At 40.0% G+C, this 21,723-nt stretch overlaps 1 protein-coding gene, 1 long non-coding RNA gene and 1 other non-coding gene across 4 annotated transcripts; 2 read left to right on the top strand and 1 right to left on the bottom strand.

Annotated features, from left to right (window-relative positions):
- Nucleotides 1-1,497: 1,497 nt before the first annotated feature.
- Nucleotides 1,498-14,134, bottom strand: LOC115796879 (uncharacterized). 2 transcript variants are annotated; one of them, XM_030753351.1, is made up of 5 exons: nucleotides 14,056-14,134; nucleotides 12,869-13,000; nucleotides 8,921-9,489; nucleotides 6,083-7,525; nucleotides 1,498-2,262 (listed from the first exon to the last, which is right to left on the bottom strand). In XM_030753351.1, the coding sequence occupies exons 3-5, from the start codon at nucleotides 9,327-9,329 to the stop codon at nucleotides 1,772-1,774; spliced, it is 2,343 nt and encodes a 780-aa protein (XP_030609211.1). In that variant the 5' UTR covers nucleotides 9,330-9,489; nucleotides 12,869-13,000; nucleotides 14,056-14,134; the 3' UTR covers nucleotides 1,498-1,771. The 2 variants fall into 2 exon arrangements, with proteins under 2 accessions (XP_030609211.1, XP_030609212.1); XM_030753352.1 differs by lacking the exon at nucleotides 12,869-13,000 and having other exon boundaries at nucleotides 14,056-14,115.
- On the top strand, nucleotides 8,436-20,263 carry LOC115796919 (uncharacterized). Its single transcript, XR_004021362.1, has 3 exons — nucleotides 8,436-8,822; nucleotides 15,458-15,534; nucleotides 19,875-20,263. It is a non-coding gene; the product is annotated as an uncharacterized LOC115796919 (long non-coding RNA).
- Nucleotides 15,898-15,980, top strand: trnal-uaa (transfer RNA leucine (anticodon UAA)). The gene has a single exon. It is a non-coding gene; the product is annotated as a tRNA-Leu (tRNA).
- Nucleotides 20,264-21,723: the final 1,460 nt, after the last annotated feature.

Genomic DNA, 21,723 nt, shown 5'->3' on the forward strand with positions numbered 1-21,723 from the left:
GTCCCATCTGTCCAGCAACAACACACAGAAGGTGTGGCAGGGTATACAGAACATCACAAATTACAGAGGCTGTGATGTGACAGCAGGAGACCTGAGTGTGTCGCTATCAGAAGAACTTAACTGTTTCTTTGCTCACTTTAAAACACCACAGGACCACTCAACTGCTCTGGCCCTGCCCCCCACCAGGTTCCAGCACCACCCCACACAATGTCCAGGAGCGTGAGGTTCGGAGGGTGCTGCTGGTCCAGGACAGTGTACCTGGCAAGGTGATCAGAGTGTGTGCCCACCAGCTCACCCTGATCCCCCTCTGCTTGAAAACAGCCACAATCATTCATTACCAGCCTAAATGATCACCGCCCAGTGGCTCTCACATCAGTAATCATGAAGTGCTTTAAGAGGCTGGTTGTCCGGCATATCAAGGACCCCCCCCCCCCCCCCCATCCCACTTTTGACACCCATCAGGTTGCATATTGCCGTCACTATAGCTCTTCACTCTGTACTGAGCCACTTGTAGCAGCAGCAGAGCTACACCTGCATGCTACATTCTTACAACCAAACTCCCCCCCCCCCCACGTTTCTGGATAAAGGACTTTTTAACCACCTGTCTTCAAATTGTGAGACTTGGCCCCACATCTCTGTGCAATATCATATTATTCACAATGAACAATATCTATTACTCCTATATCGTGTAATATCCAATATTCATTCACCAAGTGCAATATTCACCCATCTTCATTTTTATAAATATACCTAAATATTTATTTTCTTTTTTATAATGTATATATATATTTATACATTCCATTTTATTTTCTGTATATTCTTAGAAGTTTTATTTTATATTTTTTGAAAGTGTGACTTTCTACTGCATAGCGCTGAGCTGGAATGGCCCTCCAATCTCATTGTACATTCTGTATAATGGCAAATGAAGGGATTCTATTCTCTTCTAAATTTTCTAAATCTGAATTTTCACCAGTAGATGAGAGCATTGCTTTCCTGCGTTCTTGGGCCGGGGAATGGGTCCTGACTGTTGTGTGCTGTTATGCGCCGAATGAGTTTAGAGTACCCACCCCTCTTGGAGTTGCTGGGCAGGATGCTCGACGGTGCTCATCATGTCATCGATTCTGTTCAGAATTTATATGGACAGAATTTCAAGGCACACCCAAGTGGCGGAAGGGTTCCGCCTTTCATTCAGTTCGTGAACCTACAACTACACTACATGAACATCTTGTGTGTGTCTCATTAATTAAAGCCCTGCAGTGAGCAAAGGTAAACAGGAACTCAGTCTGTAATACAGACTGAGGCATGTTCATCCAAAGAGTCAAAACATCAGTTTCTACATTTATATAAAACATCACAAACAAAGAAAAACGTGTGTGTAAAAAGACAGAACACTCTGTTATGCTGCTTTCATATACTGGAGATTACACTGCAGAAAAATACTCAAAAGAAGTTTGAATGAAATCTTTATTTAAACTTTAATAACACAAACATCAACAAACAACAGAACTAAACAATGAACCAACAGAACAGAAGCATACTGAACTTTGATGAATGTATCAAAGTACCATGAATGTAAGATCAGAGTTTCCCTGATACAATTATAAGAATAAGGTAATAAACTGAATAAAGAATGCTGAGTTCTTTACTGCTCTGCAAAGAAAATACTGACTTGAATATGGGTCAATTTTTTACTTTACTTCTGCTCAGTGTGAGCTCTACCATCACACTGCTATGAGTCACAGCTGTCCCACATTTTCTGAGCATGAAACTTTTAACCAGCATGAATTCTCATGTGTTTCTTTAACTGTATCCTCCACCTGAATCTTTTCCCACAGGTGTCACATTGTATAGACTTGTTCCTTGTGCCAGTTTGACTCTGACTCTCTGACACAGGAGTGTTTTCTGCTCGCTGACTGTGACTTCTCTTTCTGTGATGTGTCATATTTTTCAGCTCTGCATTTATATTTGATCCTGAGGCCACATACTCACTGTTTGGTTCTGGTTCACTGTGGTCACCTTCCTCATATGTAGTCACCATGAAGGCATCAGCCTCCTGCTTCAGTCCAAAGTGCTCTCCCTCCTGACTGCTGCAGAGTTCCTCCTGTTCCACTTTAATTTGTGGAGGGTCAAAGTCCCCCTGTTCCTCTTTAATTTGTGGAGGCTCTAGGTCCTCCTGGTCCAGATTGGAGTTCCTGTCCTGGTTACAGACCTGCTCGTCTGTAAGAACCTCCTCCTTCTTACAGGTATGTTGCTGTTGGAGATCTAAAGAGACAAATGGAGAAAAAAAATGACATGAAACAATCATTTGAGAAAATATATTCTGATCTTAACCATTAGCAGGTCTCTACTTAATGAGCATGTGGCGCACATATACCAGTTAAATTCAAAGTATACAAATGTGACAAACTATTTGGGTTATAATCCAAATGACTGTTTAGTTCTGACACTCTTATTACCAGCTGCTAATGCAGATGCCTCCTTAGCGGATTAACTAAAGCACTTCTTTACATGCTTCAAGTCATCCAGACCAGCCACGCCCCTGGTACCCTGCTAATTCCTCAGCCCCCAACCTTTCATTCTCCAAGAACACCATGTGAGGCGCACGCTAAAGGCTGTTAACCCACAGAAAGCTGCTGGACCAAATAGTGTCCCTGGGGAAAGTGCTCCTGCAGATCAGTTGGCAGGAGTACTGACCAGGATATTCAACACATCCTTGACACTGGGCTGAAGTCCCATCCTGTCTAAAGGCAGCCACCGTCATCCCAGTTCCTAAGGAAACGGCCATAAAAGACCTTAATGACTACAGACCAATGGCGCTGATGTCAGTAGTCATGGAGTGTTTTGAAAGGCTTGTCCTCCCACACCTCAAAGCTCATCTCCCTCAGAGCTTTGACCCACACCAGTTTGTCCTGCCTACAGGACAAACTGGTCCACAGAGGATGCCTTTGCCACTGCTCTCCACACTGCCTTGGAACACTTGGACCACTCAGGAACCTACGTATGGGTCCTGTATGGTCCAGGTCATTTGTCCAAGCGTTTGTGGTCTCCGTTTCAGCGTTCAACACCATCAGCCCTGACATCCTGGAGGAGAAGTTGACTGACTTGGACTTAACCCCCCACCCCATCTACTTCCTGACCAACCGACCAATTTCTTGAGGGGGGTCATTTCTGCTTCTCCACCCTGACACTCATCACCAGTTCTTCCAACAGCTGAGCCCCCTGGGGTTTGCCCCAGGCGTATGCTCTCTACAGGTGCCCCCATCCACCCCTTGAACACCATCAAGTTCACCGACAATACTACAGTTGTCGGCCTGAGCACAGGGGGTGATGAATCAGCCCAGCAGGGAGGAAATACAGGTGCTGGCAGTATGGTGTATCAAGAACAATCTGGAGCTGAACACCACTAGGGCTAGTGTTAATTTTGACAGCAAATTTTGATTTAGTTTTAGTCAGTCTTTTGATGAAAATGTAATTTAGTTTTAGTCATAATTTAGTCATCTGAATAGTTTTAGTCTAGTTTTAGTCAACTATTTAGCATAAGAATATAGTTGACTAAATCTACAGTCGATTCAGTCGACTAAAATATAAAGGGTGTAAAATGTAAATGCTTTTTCTTCATTCCCTTTGAATTAGTCATTATACACACTTACACAAAATTAAACATTTATTAAAAGTTATGGAATATTTTTAATGCTTTAAAGACCAGTACACACACAAACATATTGAACAACATCTTTATTTACCTGACCTTGTTTATTGAGCATAGCAATAAAATATTAAGGAGTAGGCCTGCTCTGCCTGAAAAATTTGCAAGCTAATTGTGGCCTTCCCGGGTTTAGATCAAATTTGTGCAACTGTACATTTGATTGGATGTTTTCTTAACTTGTCCCACCCTGTCACAAAATGAAATCAGCTCTGATTGGATATTTTTCTAACTTGTCAATCCTTGTCACAAAATGAATTAAGTTCTGATTGGATGTCATCCTCGCCAAGCATTTTCGTCTCATTTTCATTCGTTGATTAAAAGAGTCAATTAATTTCGTCATCGTTTTTATCCTTTTAGGTAGTTTTTAGTTAGTTGTCTTGTTTTTGTCCTGAAAAAAAGGTGGTTGACGGAAACTATGATGAAAATAGTTTGTCAACAAAATTAACACTGGCTAAGACCAAAGAGATGGTCATCGATTTCACGAGGCAGAGAGGGGACCATGCTCCACTTTAAATCAACAGAGTATGTGTAGAGTAGCTTCCTTCAAATTCCTGGGGACCCACATTTTTCAGGACCTCGCCTGGACTGTCAACAGAGCAGCACTGGTAAAAAAGGTACAGCAGATTCCACTTCCTGTGTGTATTGTGGAGGAACCACGTGGAAGAGAAGTTGCAGCCACCATAGAGCCAGTGCTGATGTACTATGTGTCTGTCTGGATTGCTGCCTGCTCTGTTGCAGACAGGAGGGCTCTGCAGAGGGTCACCAGGTCTGCTGCTAATAATCTCTTGCTGCAAAGAAAAACTTATACAGGAACATATGTACCGAGTATGACCTGGAAGTCCCAAGATCAAAATGGGATACACCCCCCAAGGATAGTTGAGAATGACTGAGCTAAGATCCTGTGGGACTTCCAGATACAGATGGCCAAACTTGTGATGCTAACCAACCAGACATCATAGTGGTGGAGAAACAAAGGAAGAAGGCTGTAGTGATAGATGTTGCAAGTAGGGCAGGGCGATATATTGAGTTTTTAAGAAATATAGATATATTTTCATACACAATATGAGACAATATTGTTTACATCGATATAGTCTGCCGCGTTACAATCATACTTCTAAATCCACCAGTTCACCTTTCTCTTCTCCCAATTTGTCTTTGCAGAACTTTACACTGCCCCTTTCTCCTTCACCACTTAACCTGTAAATCATGCAGGAAGCAACGGCATGGCTGTGTTGCCAACTTAGCAACTTTGTTGCTAGATTTAGTGGCTTTTTAGTCCCCCTTAGTGACTTATTTTACCCAAAAAGCAATTAGCGACAAATTTAGTGACTTTTTCCAGTGACATCTGCGACTTTTAGAGAGTTTTGGAAGCCTAAAATTCTCCACTGTCGCCATGATTTGTGTACATACAGCTTTCATACTGCGTCCATTCGTAAACTTTGGCATCACCTGGACCCCCAAAAGTCGGGCTATTGGTTTCTACCGTAAATTACATGACCTTAATAGCGGAAGAGGGGCTTTTTTGAGGATGCAGCCGGAGGACACATAGATGCCGCATTGACCAGGTGGGTCTGTTGCTGTAATACGTCAGCGCATATGTCTATGGATTTACTGAGCTACCTAGAAACTGAAGGATGTTTACATGTTTTGTTTTTTTGTACAGTGTACTAGACGTACAGGAGCACAGACAGGAGGAAGCACTTTGGTGAAGTCTACTTCACTGCAGACTGGCTTTTTAAAGAATAAGTCAGCCTTTTGCTGTTTACATTTTAATAGCACAGCTTTGAGTCTTTTTGTTATGGAGGAAAAAAGCATTAATTTATTTAAAGGAACATTATCATTTAAATATGCCAATAGTTTATTTTTGAGCAATTTCTCATGTACATCTAAATGTTAGAACAAGTCCCTGTGTGACATTTGGGACATGTAACTTTGACCTATTAGTTTTGTTTATAGCTTTTGGCAAGAAAAAAATATATTGAGATATTATTCTTGGTCGATATTGAAACCTGTAATTATTTAACTTAAACTGATGACAGAACAAAATAAAACTTGTCTTGGTGTCTTTGTGTCTCTTTGGGGTGTAGATTTTGTCTGAGCAGTGGGTGGAAATTTCAAATACTTCACTTTTTTTCCATTCTGCTAAAATTGTTGCACCAATTATTTGTTTTACATTTTTTGCATCAGTTAACTGGTGGAAATGTGTTTATGTAAATGAAAACACAAAATCAGGCCAAAGAGATGCATTCATGCTGCTTATTGCATTTGGACCTTCAATTCTTCCTGTGCCTCTAAAAATAAATGTAACTTTGAGCTCTGATTAGGATCCTACATGAGTCATATTCCTGTTTATTAAGACATCACAGTTTTACATACCTATTCTGTCTGACTTTATCTCAGGTTTCCAGATGGTCTTCAGCAGTCTGAGTTGCTCTTCATCAGTCCAGATGCCTTCAGCCTCCTGCTTCAGTACAAACTGCTCTCCCTCCTGACTGCTGCAGACTTCCTCCTGTTCCTCTTTAATCTGTGGAGGCTCTGGGTCCTCCTGGTCCAGATTGGAGTTCCTCTCCTGGCTACAAGTCTGCTGCTCTGTTTTCTTCTCCTCCTTGATACAGTTCACATCACGAAGGGGAGCCAGCTTGAACTGAGACCACCTCTTGCCTTGCTTCAACACAGAGTGCTGGCAAAATTCATCAGTAAACAAAGCCTTGAACCCCAGCGTATCTCCTGAAATTTGCAACACTCTTGCATCGCTGAGTTTGAAGGTCCTCTGAGTGGTTGTGAAGGACGCTGCTTCTTTTGTAAAGTCATAGGATTGCCAATCCTTTCCATGTTGGTGGACCGTGCCATGCCTCTGCAAGATCTTGGTGTAGTCATCCAGAAGAAGAATGGATGGATGTTTCTGGATATCCTGCTCAATTCTTCCTAACACTCTGTTAGCTGGAAGGAAACTGTGTCCTCGGACAGGAAAGAAATAGGTGATGCTGAGCTGAGGGAACAGCTGCGAACGGAGAGCAAATAACATGGACAGAACATTGATGTCCTCATTCTGTACATAGCAGGAGTCAGAGAACAGGCGCAGGCTCTGACACTGGCACAGGTCAACTCGAGCCACTGTTGCAAAGTAGTGTTGTAGAGCTGAGGTAATGATGTTCCTGTCCTTTGAGTTCTCACACTCAAGCCAGGTGTAGAGGTTGATGTCATGTCTGCTTAGAGGGTGTTCTGTGCCACGGTGACGCACCACACCAAACACACAGAAGTACAGCTGCTTTGAGGAGTACGTCTGACCAACCCCAGACTCTGGAAGAACCAAGTTCTCCATAATGTCAAAGCACACCGTGAAGCTCTCACCCACATCATTCAATAATTGGTAAAGCTGGCGGGCTTGGCGTCGGTGCACTGTATACTGCAGGATTTTGTTACGCTTCTCCTCCGCAGACAACTCAGTGTCTTTGACTGCAACGCGATACTTGACACAAGACGAGCAGACATCTTTGGCAGGATGTCCAAAGGCCAGATTAAAATCATGCACAAAAATACTCCTATAGAGTGCGTAGGATAACTGCTCATGGTTTTGCTCGAGAAACATGCGGTGCATCACTGCCACATTCAAGTCGCTGGGTAGGAATTTTCTACCAGGGTCACCACGTCGAATATAGTGGCTAGCTCTGCAGGCGAAAGACTGGATGTGAAGTCTGACTTTTTCCTTCTTTGCAGCCATGGCGCCACTTTCTCTGGACCCTCCACGATTTTCAAGATGTACTTTGTCATTCTCGAGCAAGTACTTTGCCACACCGTGGACTCGATCTTTCTTGATACCTAAAATGAAAATAAACAGAAACGTAATTTCAGAAGGAAAAAGCTGGGAAAAAATTTCAGATGATGCAGAATCACTAATACAGAATGATGTTTGGGGGTGCAAAAAATAGACAAGGCTATTTATGTTTTTATCTATTTACCTGTTTATCCAACCATTTCCATACTAACTGAACAATCTTAAACATGAATCAAATTACACAGGCCTACTCTACAGCACTGCTGTTCTGCTCTGATGTTTCAGCTTAGTATATTACAGCACTGAATGTTTTTCTTCAAATGAATGTGTCTAGTAAACTCTGCAGAGCTCATATTTCTCCATATAAGCGGTTTAGTAGGGCTAAAGTTTTCTGTTGCTGCGACAGATTTCCTTCATTTGGACAAAACGACCCTTTAACACTGTGGATCATCGCTGAAACGTTTTTCCATGCCTCCACTGCTCTGTGCTGTGACTGTGGGTGTGCGCGTGATGAGCTCACTGTGCTGAGAATTTACGCTGTTATTTTTTTCTTTATTTCAGGTTAAGCAACCAGTTGGATCACTATAACCACAGTTTGCTAGTGGGCGGTGCCATTAACACTAGCAATTTTTTGGTACCGAAAGCCCCCCCCCCCCCAATATATAGGAGGATGTTTGTGAAGAAAAACAATTACAACATTAAGCTCAAAGCAGCCCCCATGTTTTCAGCAAAAACAATGATAACACAACAGCAGCAGCTGTTTTAATGATGAAATGACCCGGATATGATGTCATACTGAAAGACCAGATATGAAGAAGAAGAAGAAGAAAGAGCTTTTATTTGTCACATACATATACATGCAGTGAAATTCATTCTCTGCATTTAACCCATCACACACATGGAGTACGTAGTACACACAGCACAGCATGGAGCAGCCAAAGGGCGCCCGGGGAGCAACCTGGGGGGGTGGGCTTGCTCAGGGACCCACAGTGATGCCAGCCCGAGGATTTGAACCAGGGTCCTCTCAGTGATGAACCCTCTTCTTCTCCCCTAGGCCACCACTCCATGAACTAGTGGGTCAGGATACCACACAAAGGCCGTCTTATCAGTAGGAATTTAGACCTGATAATGTTTCTACGTGCAAGACAAACTAAAATTCATGATTCTGCAGCATGAACTGAGAACAGTTAAATATTATTATTCTGTTGTAAAAGCTGCGATTCTAACATATTTAAATCTGCTACCCAATGACCATCCTTTCCTTTCTTTTAACCTCACAGCTACAGGACATGCCGATAAACAGCTCGGACCACCAGTGGCAGAAAGCCAGATAAACCTGCTGTAAGTCTGATAGCGTCAATCAGCCTCTAAGTCAGACACACAAATAAGACACTAACGCCAAACTAGGAGCACAGTGTTGGTAAAGTCAGTGTACTCACAGAAAATGCTGAGGAACGAAGCCTGGCAGACAGGAACTCGTGTTTTGTCTTCTTTGTAGACAGCATACTTTATGGACACTTCTCGCTGCTGTTGTCTCTTCTCCTCTTCCTCCACCTGCGGCCTCTTCTGTTTATATGGAGCAGCATCCATAAACGTGAGCAGGATTGAATCTTGTTTAACTTTGTCACTGGTGCGATAAAGTTGCTCTTTAATGTGTGCCAGATCAGTTTCTGTCAGACTGGCAGCGACACACACAGGACTGTTGTGACTGCAAGCTATAGATGGGACGCAGCGAGAACCGCTGTATTGGTTTTCTTCAGCCTCAGTACGAGCAGCATTTTCAGGCTGATGACGTCTTTTCCTGCTGTTCACTGTCTGTAAGACAGGCTCATCTATTTCCTCCAACATGTTTTTAGACACATAACAGCGCTGGTCTCACCTACAGCTGTGTTTACAATCTTTTCAACACCAACAACAGTCGGCTCCTCAGTGCGCTGGCATGATGAAGATATTTGAAGTCACGTGATCCAAACTTGCTTTCTTACCGGTTGAAGGGACGTAGAGGATTCTGTAGGCAAACAAAAGGGGAGTTTAGAGGTCTTTGGTGGTATTGTTGATTAATGGTGAGTGACCACTCATTGGTGCATATATATATATATATATATATATATATATATATATATATATATATATATATATATATATATATATAAAAATAAAAACACACTTTTAATTGAACCCATATCATTAAGAAATATAAACAAGGATTTAATTCTGTCACTCTGCATTCCTTCTTGAAGAATACTCCTTATTCCATTCTCTGACTCCCTGTCTGTATAAAAGTCTATTATCACTGTAATTACTGCAGCTAAATGATGATCACACACAGTGGTAGCTCCAGAAATATTTTCTGCAGGTGCTAAGGGCGGGCTAAGCGTTTTACTGAGGGTGCTATTATTTTCTTTCAGGTCTCAACTCACAGAAACAAGCCATTTTCTTGGGGGTGCTATGACTTTTCCAGGGGGAGCTATAGCACCCCCTAGTGCTCCCCTGGCGCCCCCACTGATCACACATGACCTACATCTTCTTGGTCTTGACACTCATAACATAAACCTTTGCCTTTCCCTATTAACCTTAGTGTACTAGAAAGACCTGTGTGATCCAACCTTAATCTACTAAACACAATATCTTCCCTTCGGTTGAGACCTAGTAAAGTTGCCCTTCTCTCCCACACCTTATCCTGAATTTTATGATAGTGCCTGGCATTATGGTATACTTCCCATACAGATTGCCATTTCAGCAGAACCTCAGATTTAATTTAGCCTTGGCGTCACCCAGCCCTATTGGAACAATAATTCGTACATGTTCCTTTTCCATTGCCCTTTTAAATAATTTGTCAGCCAATTCATTAATACCAACATGAACTGGAACCCCATAAAACTGGACTATTATTCCAAGGTTCTTCAGAGACAATAAGATGTGTCTAGCTTCTATAATCAAATCTCCTTTTACTGAGTTTCCCATTTCAAAACTCATTAAAACTGCCAGTGAATTGTAAATATAACTGATCTAATTGGTTTGACTTCTTCTATCCCCCTCAGAGCAGTTAATATTCTACATAATTCTATAGAAAAAGTTGATTTTTAAAAAAACTACTTAACCTGAACCCATATTCTCTCTTGAAATATGGAATGTAGATCCTGATTCCACAATAACCATTTCATGGGTCTCCAGACAGTCTGTAAAAATTTTAAGAAACCCGTAATATTTAGCTATAAGGTATTGTCGATTGCATTATCCATAGCTTTGCTTATTTGGTTGTACTGCCTTTTCTTTCAGCAAGCTCACATCAATAGTTGGAGTTGGAAACATACATGGAGGAACACATGTATGTTGCAGGAACACCTTGGATGGGTGTTCTGAAATGTAATTTCGTTGTATGTTTGACATAGAATGACAATAAATTCTTCTGATTCTGATCTGATTTTGACAGCTCAGTACTAATACAGGGCTAAATTTAAAATCTTCAATTCCATACCTTTCCACTGTACTGAATCACTATTCCAACCATTATAGGTTGATTGGTATTCCTAACAGCCACGATACAGTCTGCCTCCTGAATCCAAATTGAGAACTGGTTCCACAGAAGAGGGGCCTGAAAGCTGAAGGCTCTGCCTCCCATTCTACTCTTAAGTATCCTAGGAACCACAAGTAAGCTAGCAGTCTGAGAGTGAAGTGCCCTGTTGGGGTGATATGGGACTATAAGGTCTTTAAGATATGTTGGGGCCTGATTATTTATGTCCTTATATGTGAGGAGAAGCATTTTAAATTCTGTTCTAGATTTAACAGGGAGCCAATGAAGAGAAGCCAATATGGGAGAAATCTGCTCTCTCTTTCTAGTCCCTGTCAGTACTCTAGCTGCAGCATTTTGGATCAGCTGAAGGCTTTTCAGGGAGCTTTAAGGACAGCCTGACAATAATGAATTACAATAGTCCACCCTAGAAGTAATAAATGCATGAATTAGCTTTTCAGTATCAGTCTGAGAAAGGATGTTTCTAATTTTAGAAATATTGCACAAATGCAAAAAAGTTGGTCCTGCATATTTATTTAATATGTGCATTGAAGGACATATCCTGGTTAAAATGACTCCAAGATTTCTCACAGTGTTACTGGAGGCCAAAGTAATGCCATCCAGAGTAAGTATCTGTTTCAACACTATGTTTCTACATTATTGTAATCTTGAAATAATTTGTGTTCACAACTATCCTCGTAAATATGTTTCTATTGCAGGTCTATTTTTAGTCACTAATGAGGGATTAAAGCATAGAAAACATTTTGACAGAGCCCCTCAGTACTGAACAGGTAACTGGGGCTTTTCCTGTCGGTACTAACAGATAATGGCACACACACAAACACACGCACACACACAGGTTCAGAGAACAATGGAGGCGTGGAAAAATGTGTCAACGATGATCCACTCTGTATTAAAAGGATGTTTTTCCAAATCCGTCACAGTGACGGAGAATTTTAATGCTGCTAATGTGGATGAAACACTTCACTTACAGGGAGACACCTGAGCACTGCAGAGTTTCAATGAAGGATCGAAGCAAAGAATTTGTGTCAAGGATTTTTATAACGGAATTATTCAGGTTACTCGAGGAATCATTGCAGCCCTACTTCCTTCTAGTAAAAACATCACCTTAGTGTTTTGCATGCAATGGGGAATGGACCCCAGTCCATTCCCCATTGCTCCAAAGTCTGCAGTTCTTTTTGTATGCTTTCTGTTAAATGAGAAATAACATCCCCTTTTCCAAATCACAGCATCTTCTTCCAAATACATAATTTATCATGATGCTAAACAGAACAGGGCTGATTACACTCCCTTGAGGAATCCAACTTTCCAGCATAAATCCTTCTGACAAGCCATTATTTACCCTGACTGTAAAGGTGCCATGTACTGTTCTGCCCCAATGCCTTGCCAGGGTCAACAGCTAGTTAGGGCTGCAATGATTCCTCAAATAATTTGATTATAAAAAAACTCTCGACACAAATTTGTTGCTTCACTGCTTTGTTTAAACTCTGCAGGGATCATGTGTCACAGTATAAATGCAGCATTTTACCCACAGTAGAAGCTTTGTAAAAGCATGATTGAGTGGATTATCTCTAGCATGTTTTTCCATGCCTCCACTGCTCTCTGCGCCCACGTGAGGACTGATAATTTCAGCTGTTATGATACCAGAAAGGATCCACAGTTTGCTAGCGGGTGCCGCCATTACCACTAAAAACTTTTTTTTCTTTAATCCCTGATTAGCGACTAAACATAGACCTGGAAAAGAAACACATTTTGTACAACGGGCGTGGATACAAAGCATTACAACATTAAGCACATGCTTTACATGCAGTCTATCTGCACAAACGTGGTAAGCGCAAAGAGGTGGAGCTGTTACCAAGACAATGAGCTTTGGTGGAGCAGGAAACCTTTTTCTAGCATCCAAAGCAGCAGCACTTCTTCCTTTAACATCATTAAAGCAGTTCCTGGGAAACACCTGGAGGTCCTTCATCAACCACCTGATCAGCAACTGAAGAAAAGAGAACTTTGTAGCTGTTCCATCCACTGCTGTTTGTTTCACACAGTGAAAAACTAAAGTAAATCTATGGAAGTTAAAATATGCAGATAAGACAAAAGTGTTTCTTATCCAATTACATGATTAATCGATGGAATAATCAATAGAATACTCGATTACTAAAATAATCGATAGTTGCAGCTCTACAGCTAGTTAACTCCTCTCCAACAAACCACACAGATGACATGTTCCAGTTAACTCTTTATGGTTGGTTGTAGTAGGGTAAAACTATGAATTAAAAATTCCATTCAGAGGGCACTTTGACAGTGTTATAGAAAATAGCTTAGAAGCTAGGTTAGTGCGGCACCCAGGACATATTGGATAATTAGAAAGTACACCCCCCTATAATTTTCCATTTTATTGAGACTGAGGTCCTGGTCACTGTTCTGTTTATGTGGGTTGTGACACTTAAAAATAGTATTGACCTGCTAAACTGGGGTGCAGTACATATGCCACACCACCAGATGGGGACTAAGGTGCTGAGAGATCAAGTAAGCTTAGTCGTGAAATTAGTTAGTAGATGAAGAGCGCTAACTCTGTACTGTGCTGTATTGTGTTAAACCAGTGAATGAAATGCACAAAACGCATGTAGTTTGGATCAGTAAACAGATAATTACTTACAGGACGGTGTTTTTAATGAGTCCTCATTGTTTTGTACCTAGTTTGAGCTGAACGGGAAATGTTAACCGCTTGTGCTGTTGTGTACGGTAGTTAAATAAAAAAAAAACTTTCAACACTTGATGTGTCTATTACAGCTGATGACTGTAATAGACACAATAAGCTTAGTCAGTCAGTAGATGAAAAGCTGTGCTGTACTGTGTTAAACAGAATAAAGCAGCGTTGAGCACACCATTCAGCGCCCCCTTGTGACGTTATAACATTAGCTTAGTCAAAACATAACATTAACACGAACATGGTATTCTACTGGCGGTTTCCAAGGCTCTAAGCTAAATGAATTAACGGTGACCTATACACACTCACAAGCATATAGGAAAAAAAACCAAACATACCAACGATGCCTTCAAGAGTTAACGTAAGGCTCCGGAGACAACAAACCAACACCAAGCTTGTATCCCGCGTGGAATAACGTCCACTGCTTATGACATCATCAATCAATGCCCTAAACACGAAAATACTACCAAGATTTTCTAGTAGATGGCAGCAAAGGACTATGAAAACCTTATAACGCTGAATTTTACAGCAATGAAAACAGAATTAGAACATTAAACAGACCATGCGGTGTGACAATAAAAAATAAATAAATAAATAAAAAATAAAAAAAGTCACAAATGTATTTAAACAATTTCCCTCTAATCCCAAACTTCTCTCATTTGATCAGTAGACCCTCTCTCCACAGCCTTTTTCAATATCAAGAAAAGCTGCAGCATTACCTTTTTTATAACTAATGACTTCTAAATCTCATTACAGAGTCTCATCAGATGTTGACTTACCCTTCCTGAATCCTGTGTGATGACGTAAACAAACGTTTACTTTCCAAAAAGCAGTTCAGTTGAAAAACTACCATCTTTTCCATAAGCTTTCCTAAATGTGAAAACAAGGCTATAGGCCTAAAATTTTCAGGATTACTTGGATCTTTGACTGGTTTAGAAATTGGAAGAATTATTGTCTTTTCCCAAATGTTAGGTAATTTACCTTCATTCCAAACTATTAAACAACTCAACAGCCTTATCTAACATTTCATCAGCGAGTTTCCTAAACATTGCATAACAAAAACAACGAGTTCCTGGTGAGTAGAATGCAGTGTTCTTTATTCGCAACTCTGCATAATAAAGTCTTCATCCAGTATAGAACCTATATCTGTTTTGGCATTTAGGATACCTTTATTCACTCTAACGCATCACTGGTTAACTTACCCTAAATTCTGTTCCCCCCCTGCTAACATTAATGTAGTGGAGCTCAAAGCAGGTCGTCTCAGTTTGTCTACGTTTTACATTCGGCCATGTTTTTAGGCTGATTAAATCCTTTATATTAAAGTGCATTGTGTCATTAATCATGGTAAACTGCATCAAAGCATCATTAGTCAGTCAGTTATTTAGTTCAGTGCTGTATCTTGGAACAGTGTAGAAACATTTCCTTGAGCTTCTGCACAGTTAAAAACAGAACAGGACTATTGATGAGAACAAGCAGCAGGGACACAGTATTAGCAAACATCAAGGCTTAACATGAACATGAAAGGATTGTGATGATTCAGAAACATACACTCTAACAGCCCTTTATTCACACTAAAGGAGACACATGAAGAAACCAAACCACACAGTCATGAAGTTAACCTGTTTAGTCAGTGTTGAAGATGATGGATAGAAATAATATCATGGAGCATTTATGCACTTTTTTAGGTCTGTGTCTTACAGCAGAAGCAACATTTAAATTAACTCTCTGGCCTTTTTCCAGGGGTGAACACTCTTCTTCCTCACCTCATCCGCCTCGTCTGACTGCTGCTGAGTTCCAGCCCTTCTTACCTGTCCTGGGTATGATTTATATGCACTGACTAACTACACAGAAACTGTTCAGAAACTCTTCATTTCTTAGAGTATTTATTAGGAACCTCTGTTCATTGTTTATAAAAGAACATTTTCATTGAACCTTTTAAGGGTTTTCTCATAGGAATGAGTTTTTAATTAGATTTGCTGCTTCAGAAACCGCTCACACCTTTCTGATGTCAGATTGGAAAATTATTTGATGAGTTACTTGATTTTCTATTTCCTAAAAAAAAAGGGAACATCAGTTTATCCATATTTCAAATGTAGAAAGTGGACAAGTAAACCAGGATGACAGAGGGGTAACTTCCATTTTACCAGGAGTGGGGTTCCAGGAGTATAGTTTCATCCTTCACCAGGATGGCCGAGTGGTTAAGGCGTTGGACTTAAGATCCAATGGACATCAGTCCCCGTGGGTTCGAACCCCACTCCTGGTAAAATGGAAATTACCCCTGTGACACTACATGAACATCTTATGTATGTCTCATTAATTGAAAGTAAAGGAAGGTAAACAAGAATCATGAGGCATGTTTATCCAAAGAATAAAAACATCAGTTTAGAAACACAGAAAAGCTTTAACATGCTGATTAGAGATTACACCTCAGAAAAAATACTCAAAAGAAGTTTGAATGAAATCTTTATTTAAACTTTAAGAACACAGAAACACCAACAAACAACAGAAGAAAACAATGAGCCAACAGAACAGGAGCATACTGAACTTTAACCTTATAAAAACAAGGTAATAAACTGAATAAAGAATGCTGAGTGTTCTTTACTGCTCTGCACAGAAAATACTGACTTGAATATGGGTCAACTTTTACTTCAGGTGCTGCAGTGATTTGACTTCTGCTCAATGTGAGCTCTACCACCAACACACTGCTGTGACTCACAGCTGTCCCACATTTTCTGAGCATGAAATGTTTGGGCAGCATGAATTCTGATGTGTTTCTTTCACTGTATCCTCCAAGTGAATCTTTTCACAGGTATCACATTGCACAGACTTTTTCCTTGTGTCAGTTTGACTCTGACTCTCTGACTGTGACTTCTCTTTCTGTGATCTGTCGTCTTCTTGATCCTGAGTCCACATGCTCACTGTTTGGTTCTGCTTCACTGTGATCACTTTCCTCATATAGAAGAGTCACCATAAAGGTAACAGCCTCCTGCTTCAGTCCAAGCCGCTCTCCCTCCTGACTGCTTCAGAGTTCCTCCTGTTCCTCTTTAATCTATCGAGACTCTGGGTCCTCCTGGTCCAGACCTGGTATTTGTTTAGACTCTTTCGCTCCAGTTGATCTTTCGGAGTTAACTTCAATAGTTACTTCCTCCAAACCAGCAACATGTTTATTAGATCCCATTCCTGCTAGTCTATTCACAGAAGTCATTCCAATTATTGATGCTTCAATCTTAAAAATGATCAATCTGTCTTTATTAGTTGGCTATGTACCACAGACCTTTAAGGTGGCTGTAATTAAACCGCTACTTGAACAGCCACCACTTGACCCAGCTGTCTTAGCTAATTATAGGCCAATCTCCAACCTTCCTTTTCTCTCAAAGATTCTTGAAAGAGTAGTTGTAAAACAGCTAACTGATCATCTGCAGAGGAACGGTTTATTTGAAGAGTTTCAGTCAGGTTTCAGAATTCATCACAGTACAGAAACAGCATTAGTGAAGGTTACAAATGATCTTCTTACAGCCTCTGACAGTGGACTCATCTCTGTTCTTGTCCTGTAGGACCTCAGTGCAGCTTTTGATACTGTTGACCATAACATTTTATTACAGAGATTAGAGCATGCTATAGGTCAGAGGTCACTAATAGGTCTGGATCCAGACCGAAACGATGTCTCATGCGGACCCAAACCTAATACCAAAACAGAAATGACCAATTAAAATCTTCTTGAGCACTTTCTGGTTTACAGGCGCAGCTTTTGCAGTCCTTATGGTAGTGGTGGAGCTTCCAAGGAAACCCACTGACCAATTGCATGCAAGTTTGGCCATACCACATGATACAAGCTGGTTCCTGCCAGCCGGTAAACTTTGTAACAAACAGGGTTATTATAGTTAATGCAAACAAACGAAATAATGAAAACTGAAACTTAAAAAACATTTTCATGAACTGAAATAAATAAAAACTATAACCTTTGACAATTGTTTGTACCATGAGCCTAATTCATGTCAAATAACTAAATTTTTCTTAAGGGGTTGTAAACTTCATGAGCTGATAACTGTGACTAAGCTACCACTTTGGAAGGGGTATCATATCAAGATATCATCTACAGACATGTAACTTTTCAAAAATTATGTTTAAGTTTTGCCACCCTTACATGGATCAAAAAGTGGTCTGCCCATGGACTAAAAATATCTGCACGTAGAATTATGGTGCGCTTTTATACTAGATAATACGGTACGTTGTTATCCTGCAATTTTGACCATTTTAATGCACATGCCAGTAGAGGTTTTACTATATTCCAAAATATGATACATGATCCTTACATTGCACACTACAATATTTTTTAAATATTCCAAGCCTCTAAATACTCAACTTTGATTGTAAATGTGTTTTCTACTTATCACCTCAAACTGTTAGAACGAATCAGTGGGTACTGTACTGTATTACTCAAACTGACATTTTTGAAATGTATTTATAGCAGCACTGTTCAAGGTGAAGCAGGACTTTAACCTAATTTGTACCCACTGTATATGGACTGAGTTTCATCTCCCATGACTGTACGGTTTGGGAGAAAATACATCCAAAGCACAGTAATGTATCTCTAATATATAGGCATTTTTGAACTGGATTTACAGTGATACTGTTCGAAGTGACACAAATCCTTAACCTGATTCTTACTCACCTTTACCCCCACTGTACATGGACTGAGTTTCATCTTCCACAACTGTACATTTTGGGAGAAAATTGTGTGCAAAATCCACAGTACAGTACAGTAATGGATTTTTATATAGGCATTTTTGAACTGGATTTACAGGCGCTGTTGGGAAATATTTTTATCACCCAATGTTGATATTTAAAGTTATTATTCCTACTTCTGTTTATTTGCAACTAAACTGCTTTCTACACTGTAATAAATGCATATTGTGTGTCTAAAAGTAGCAGGAAACTTTGAGGCCTGTTTGAATTGATCTTATTTGTGTTCAGGGCCCCAGAAGCTCTGCTACCCCTCCCTAACAGTCTGCTGTGGCCCAGCAGGCCCTCTCAGATCATTCTCAAAGCATACTCGTCTTCTGCTCTAGCCCCGTGTTGAACCTGTTGCTCATTCAAATTCATGCTTAGGGGTTTCAGCTCATAAAACTGCCCCTTTTTGAGTTCATGTATAGGACACCAGTCATCCTGTTTGCCCATTTTTCGATTCATACTGGTAATAGGGATAAATCTGTCCAGTAGACCTAGCCATAGGCTACTTTGCTTATGTAGCACAGCCAAAGATTTTGGAAATGCAAATCAAGAAAGTGTCAATCTGTCCAAGCAACAAGTCTAGGGGCAAACTGGGCCCCACTTTCTCCCTCATATCTGGTCTGTGTAAGCGTGGGCAGCTGTAAATCCTTCTGCAGGAGTACCATAGGATGGCCACAAGGAGGTTGTTTCTGACAATTATTGTGATGAATTTTTCTTACTGTCTTGTTGATGTATTTAAGATGCTCCGGGATGTTTGTGCCTTTTCAGATAATGTCAGTAGAATTAATGACAGTTTCTAATGTATGCTTACAAAGTGCAGACTCAGCAAAAAATCTTAGACAAAGAAAGGGAAAGAGTATAAATACCACGGTTAGAAGAGGAGAGAAGATGTAGCGACTGTCTTTGTCCGTGTTGTCCGTTTTTCCAGCAACTACTAAGGCACAACCTCCCTGGAGGGCTTCTTGCTTTTACTTTTTGTCCTTTGTTTTTTGTGTTTGTATATTTCTAAGTACTTGTAACTTTTTGCAACAGAGCTTGCTCATCGCCATGGATCATTTGGACAGTTTGATCTTAGTTGGACTCATACTTAATCTCAGCACAGGCTCTCCTCGGTCAGAGGGAGTGATGAGGAAGCTGGAGCATGATCAACAGGTTCTTTCTTCTTTTCTGTTACTCTGTGTGTGTATCTCAGTCTTCACTATGCTGCTGTCTGTGTCTTTTTAACTATTTGTGCGCAACTAATATGTCTAATAAACAGCCTGCATCAGAACCAGCTCAACCCTGTGATTTGTTGGTAACTGTGGTTTTAATTGGGTTTTACTTTGCAGTCAAAAAGGAATATGGAGACCCCTAAAATGTATCCTATAGGGCACTCTTCGAGGTGACACAGCTATTTCTCTGACAGTGGCATGTGCTTTTTTCACAGGTCAGAAGATCTGAAGATTTGAAGAGGAGGAATTGCAACTACATTAGATAAAGAATGCTGCAGATGGAGCTGTCAGGCAGGAGGAGATGATGAATAACACAGGACACTCACAGATGTATAGAAGGAGCACATGCAGAGGGGTGGTGTGATGGATGATGGGGAAGATGATCCAATGTGGTACCAGTTGAATGAAGATGAAGATAAAAAAGAATAATAATAATAAACATCTTCCTAATCTTTTTCCTGAAACAGACATGTTTAGGGCCATAACATTTTTGAGAACCTTGGATAATTTACTTTGGCCACAGTTGCCCAGTTATCCTTAAGACACTGCCTTTGAATTATGGTGTTTGCATCTGTATTTAATCTGGATTTGTCAATAAATGGCAGCGGTTTCATAATACTGTTTCTTCAGTCTGTGCTAATTTGTGACACTTTTGACAGTTACAGTCACTGTACTACCAGTGAAATTTGTATGTAAAGCTTGCAAGCCATCCAATAAAACTGAACTATAACAACAGAACTATTGTCCTTGTTGATCTGCTGGTTTGTTTTATGATATTTGAAATCAAATAATCAAATATTACATGGTTGTGACTTCTCAACATTTTCTCAGATATATTTTATAATTATTGAAAACATCTTTTAGAGGCTTTAATGCTACCTACGCACATTATCAGATAATTATATGTTTTTCACTGTTTAAAATAATTTTTTGAGTTGTTTTCCATCATTACAGAATCTTTTACTTTCAAGAAATATTTATGCCTCCTTTTAACAGTTCTCATAACATTTAACTATTTAATACTGTAACATAGCCAGTGTTTGACAACAGATTGCCCTCTGGGAAATCTGTCAATTTCCCAGAGGGTCATTCTTTTTTAAATTAATTTAGTGTGGTACTGCTAGAATTATTAGTTCTTTTTCTCACCGACTGCACAAAACTATATTTTATTTCACTTAAAAAGTCTTGTCGCATTCCTGTAAAGCAGCCATTCAAAAAATGAGGAGAAAACAAGAAAATTCCCTGGGGGGCCAATAATCTTAAATCTTCACTCTCATCAAAATATAAGACACTTGGTTTCTACATGTACTATATGATGTTTCCATAAACTTCTGTCATCCAGCCAGATTCCTAGGTATATAAATTGTTTCACTCTTTCAAGTGGCTGACTATATAACATTACTGTCAAGTTATCTGGTACCTCGCGTCTACTAAAAACATGACCTTGGATCTTCGCACGGAAAACTTAAAACCCCAGCTCCCCATCGCTCCAAAGTCTGCAACTTTTTTTAATGTTTTCATTTATGAGACATTACATCCCCTTTTTCAAATTACAGCATCATCAGAATACAACGACCCTTCAATACTTCTTCCAAATATATAATTCAGGGGTGTCAAACTCAATTATAGGACGTGCCAAAATTGAAGCCACAGTCTAAGTTGTGGGCTGAACAGAATTAAAAATATTTATTTTAATCAGCAATATGAGTCTGAATCAGGGTTATAATAGTTTTGGATTTTACATTATAGTGGTTTTTCTTTTTTTATTTATTTTAAAGTCTGTCACGTCTGGTAGATCTTGCAAACAGAACTGTGATCTGAATGCATTGTTGTGCCAAACATATTTGCTATTTCAAGATGAGCTCTATAGGTTCTCTATAGGCTCCTCTTGTTACTGTGTGACCCTTTATTTTATTTGAATTATTTTTAACATGCTATTCAACAAAATGTGCCAGAAATGACAGGCTTAAGAAATAGAAAAGAGAAAACAAAGAAAAGAGAAAGGGAAAGAGGAAGAAGAAAAAAGACTAAAGGAAAAAAAGGAAAAAAAAAAAGAAACAGGAA

This window comes from Archocentrus centrarchus, chromosome 18, assembly GCF_007364275.1.
Source record: "Archocentrus centrarchus isolate MPI-CPG fArcCen1 chromosome 18, fArcCen1, whole genome shotgun sequence".
NCBI classification, from domain to species: domain Eukaryota; kingdom Metazoa; phylum Chordata; class Actinopteri; order Cichliformes; family Cichlidae; genus Archocentrus; species Archocentrus centrarchus.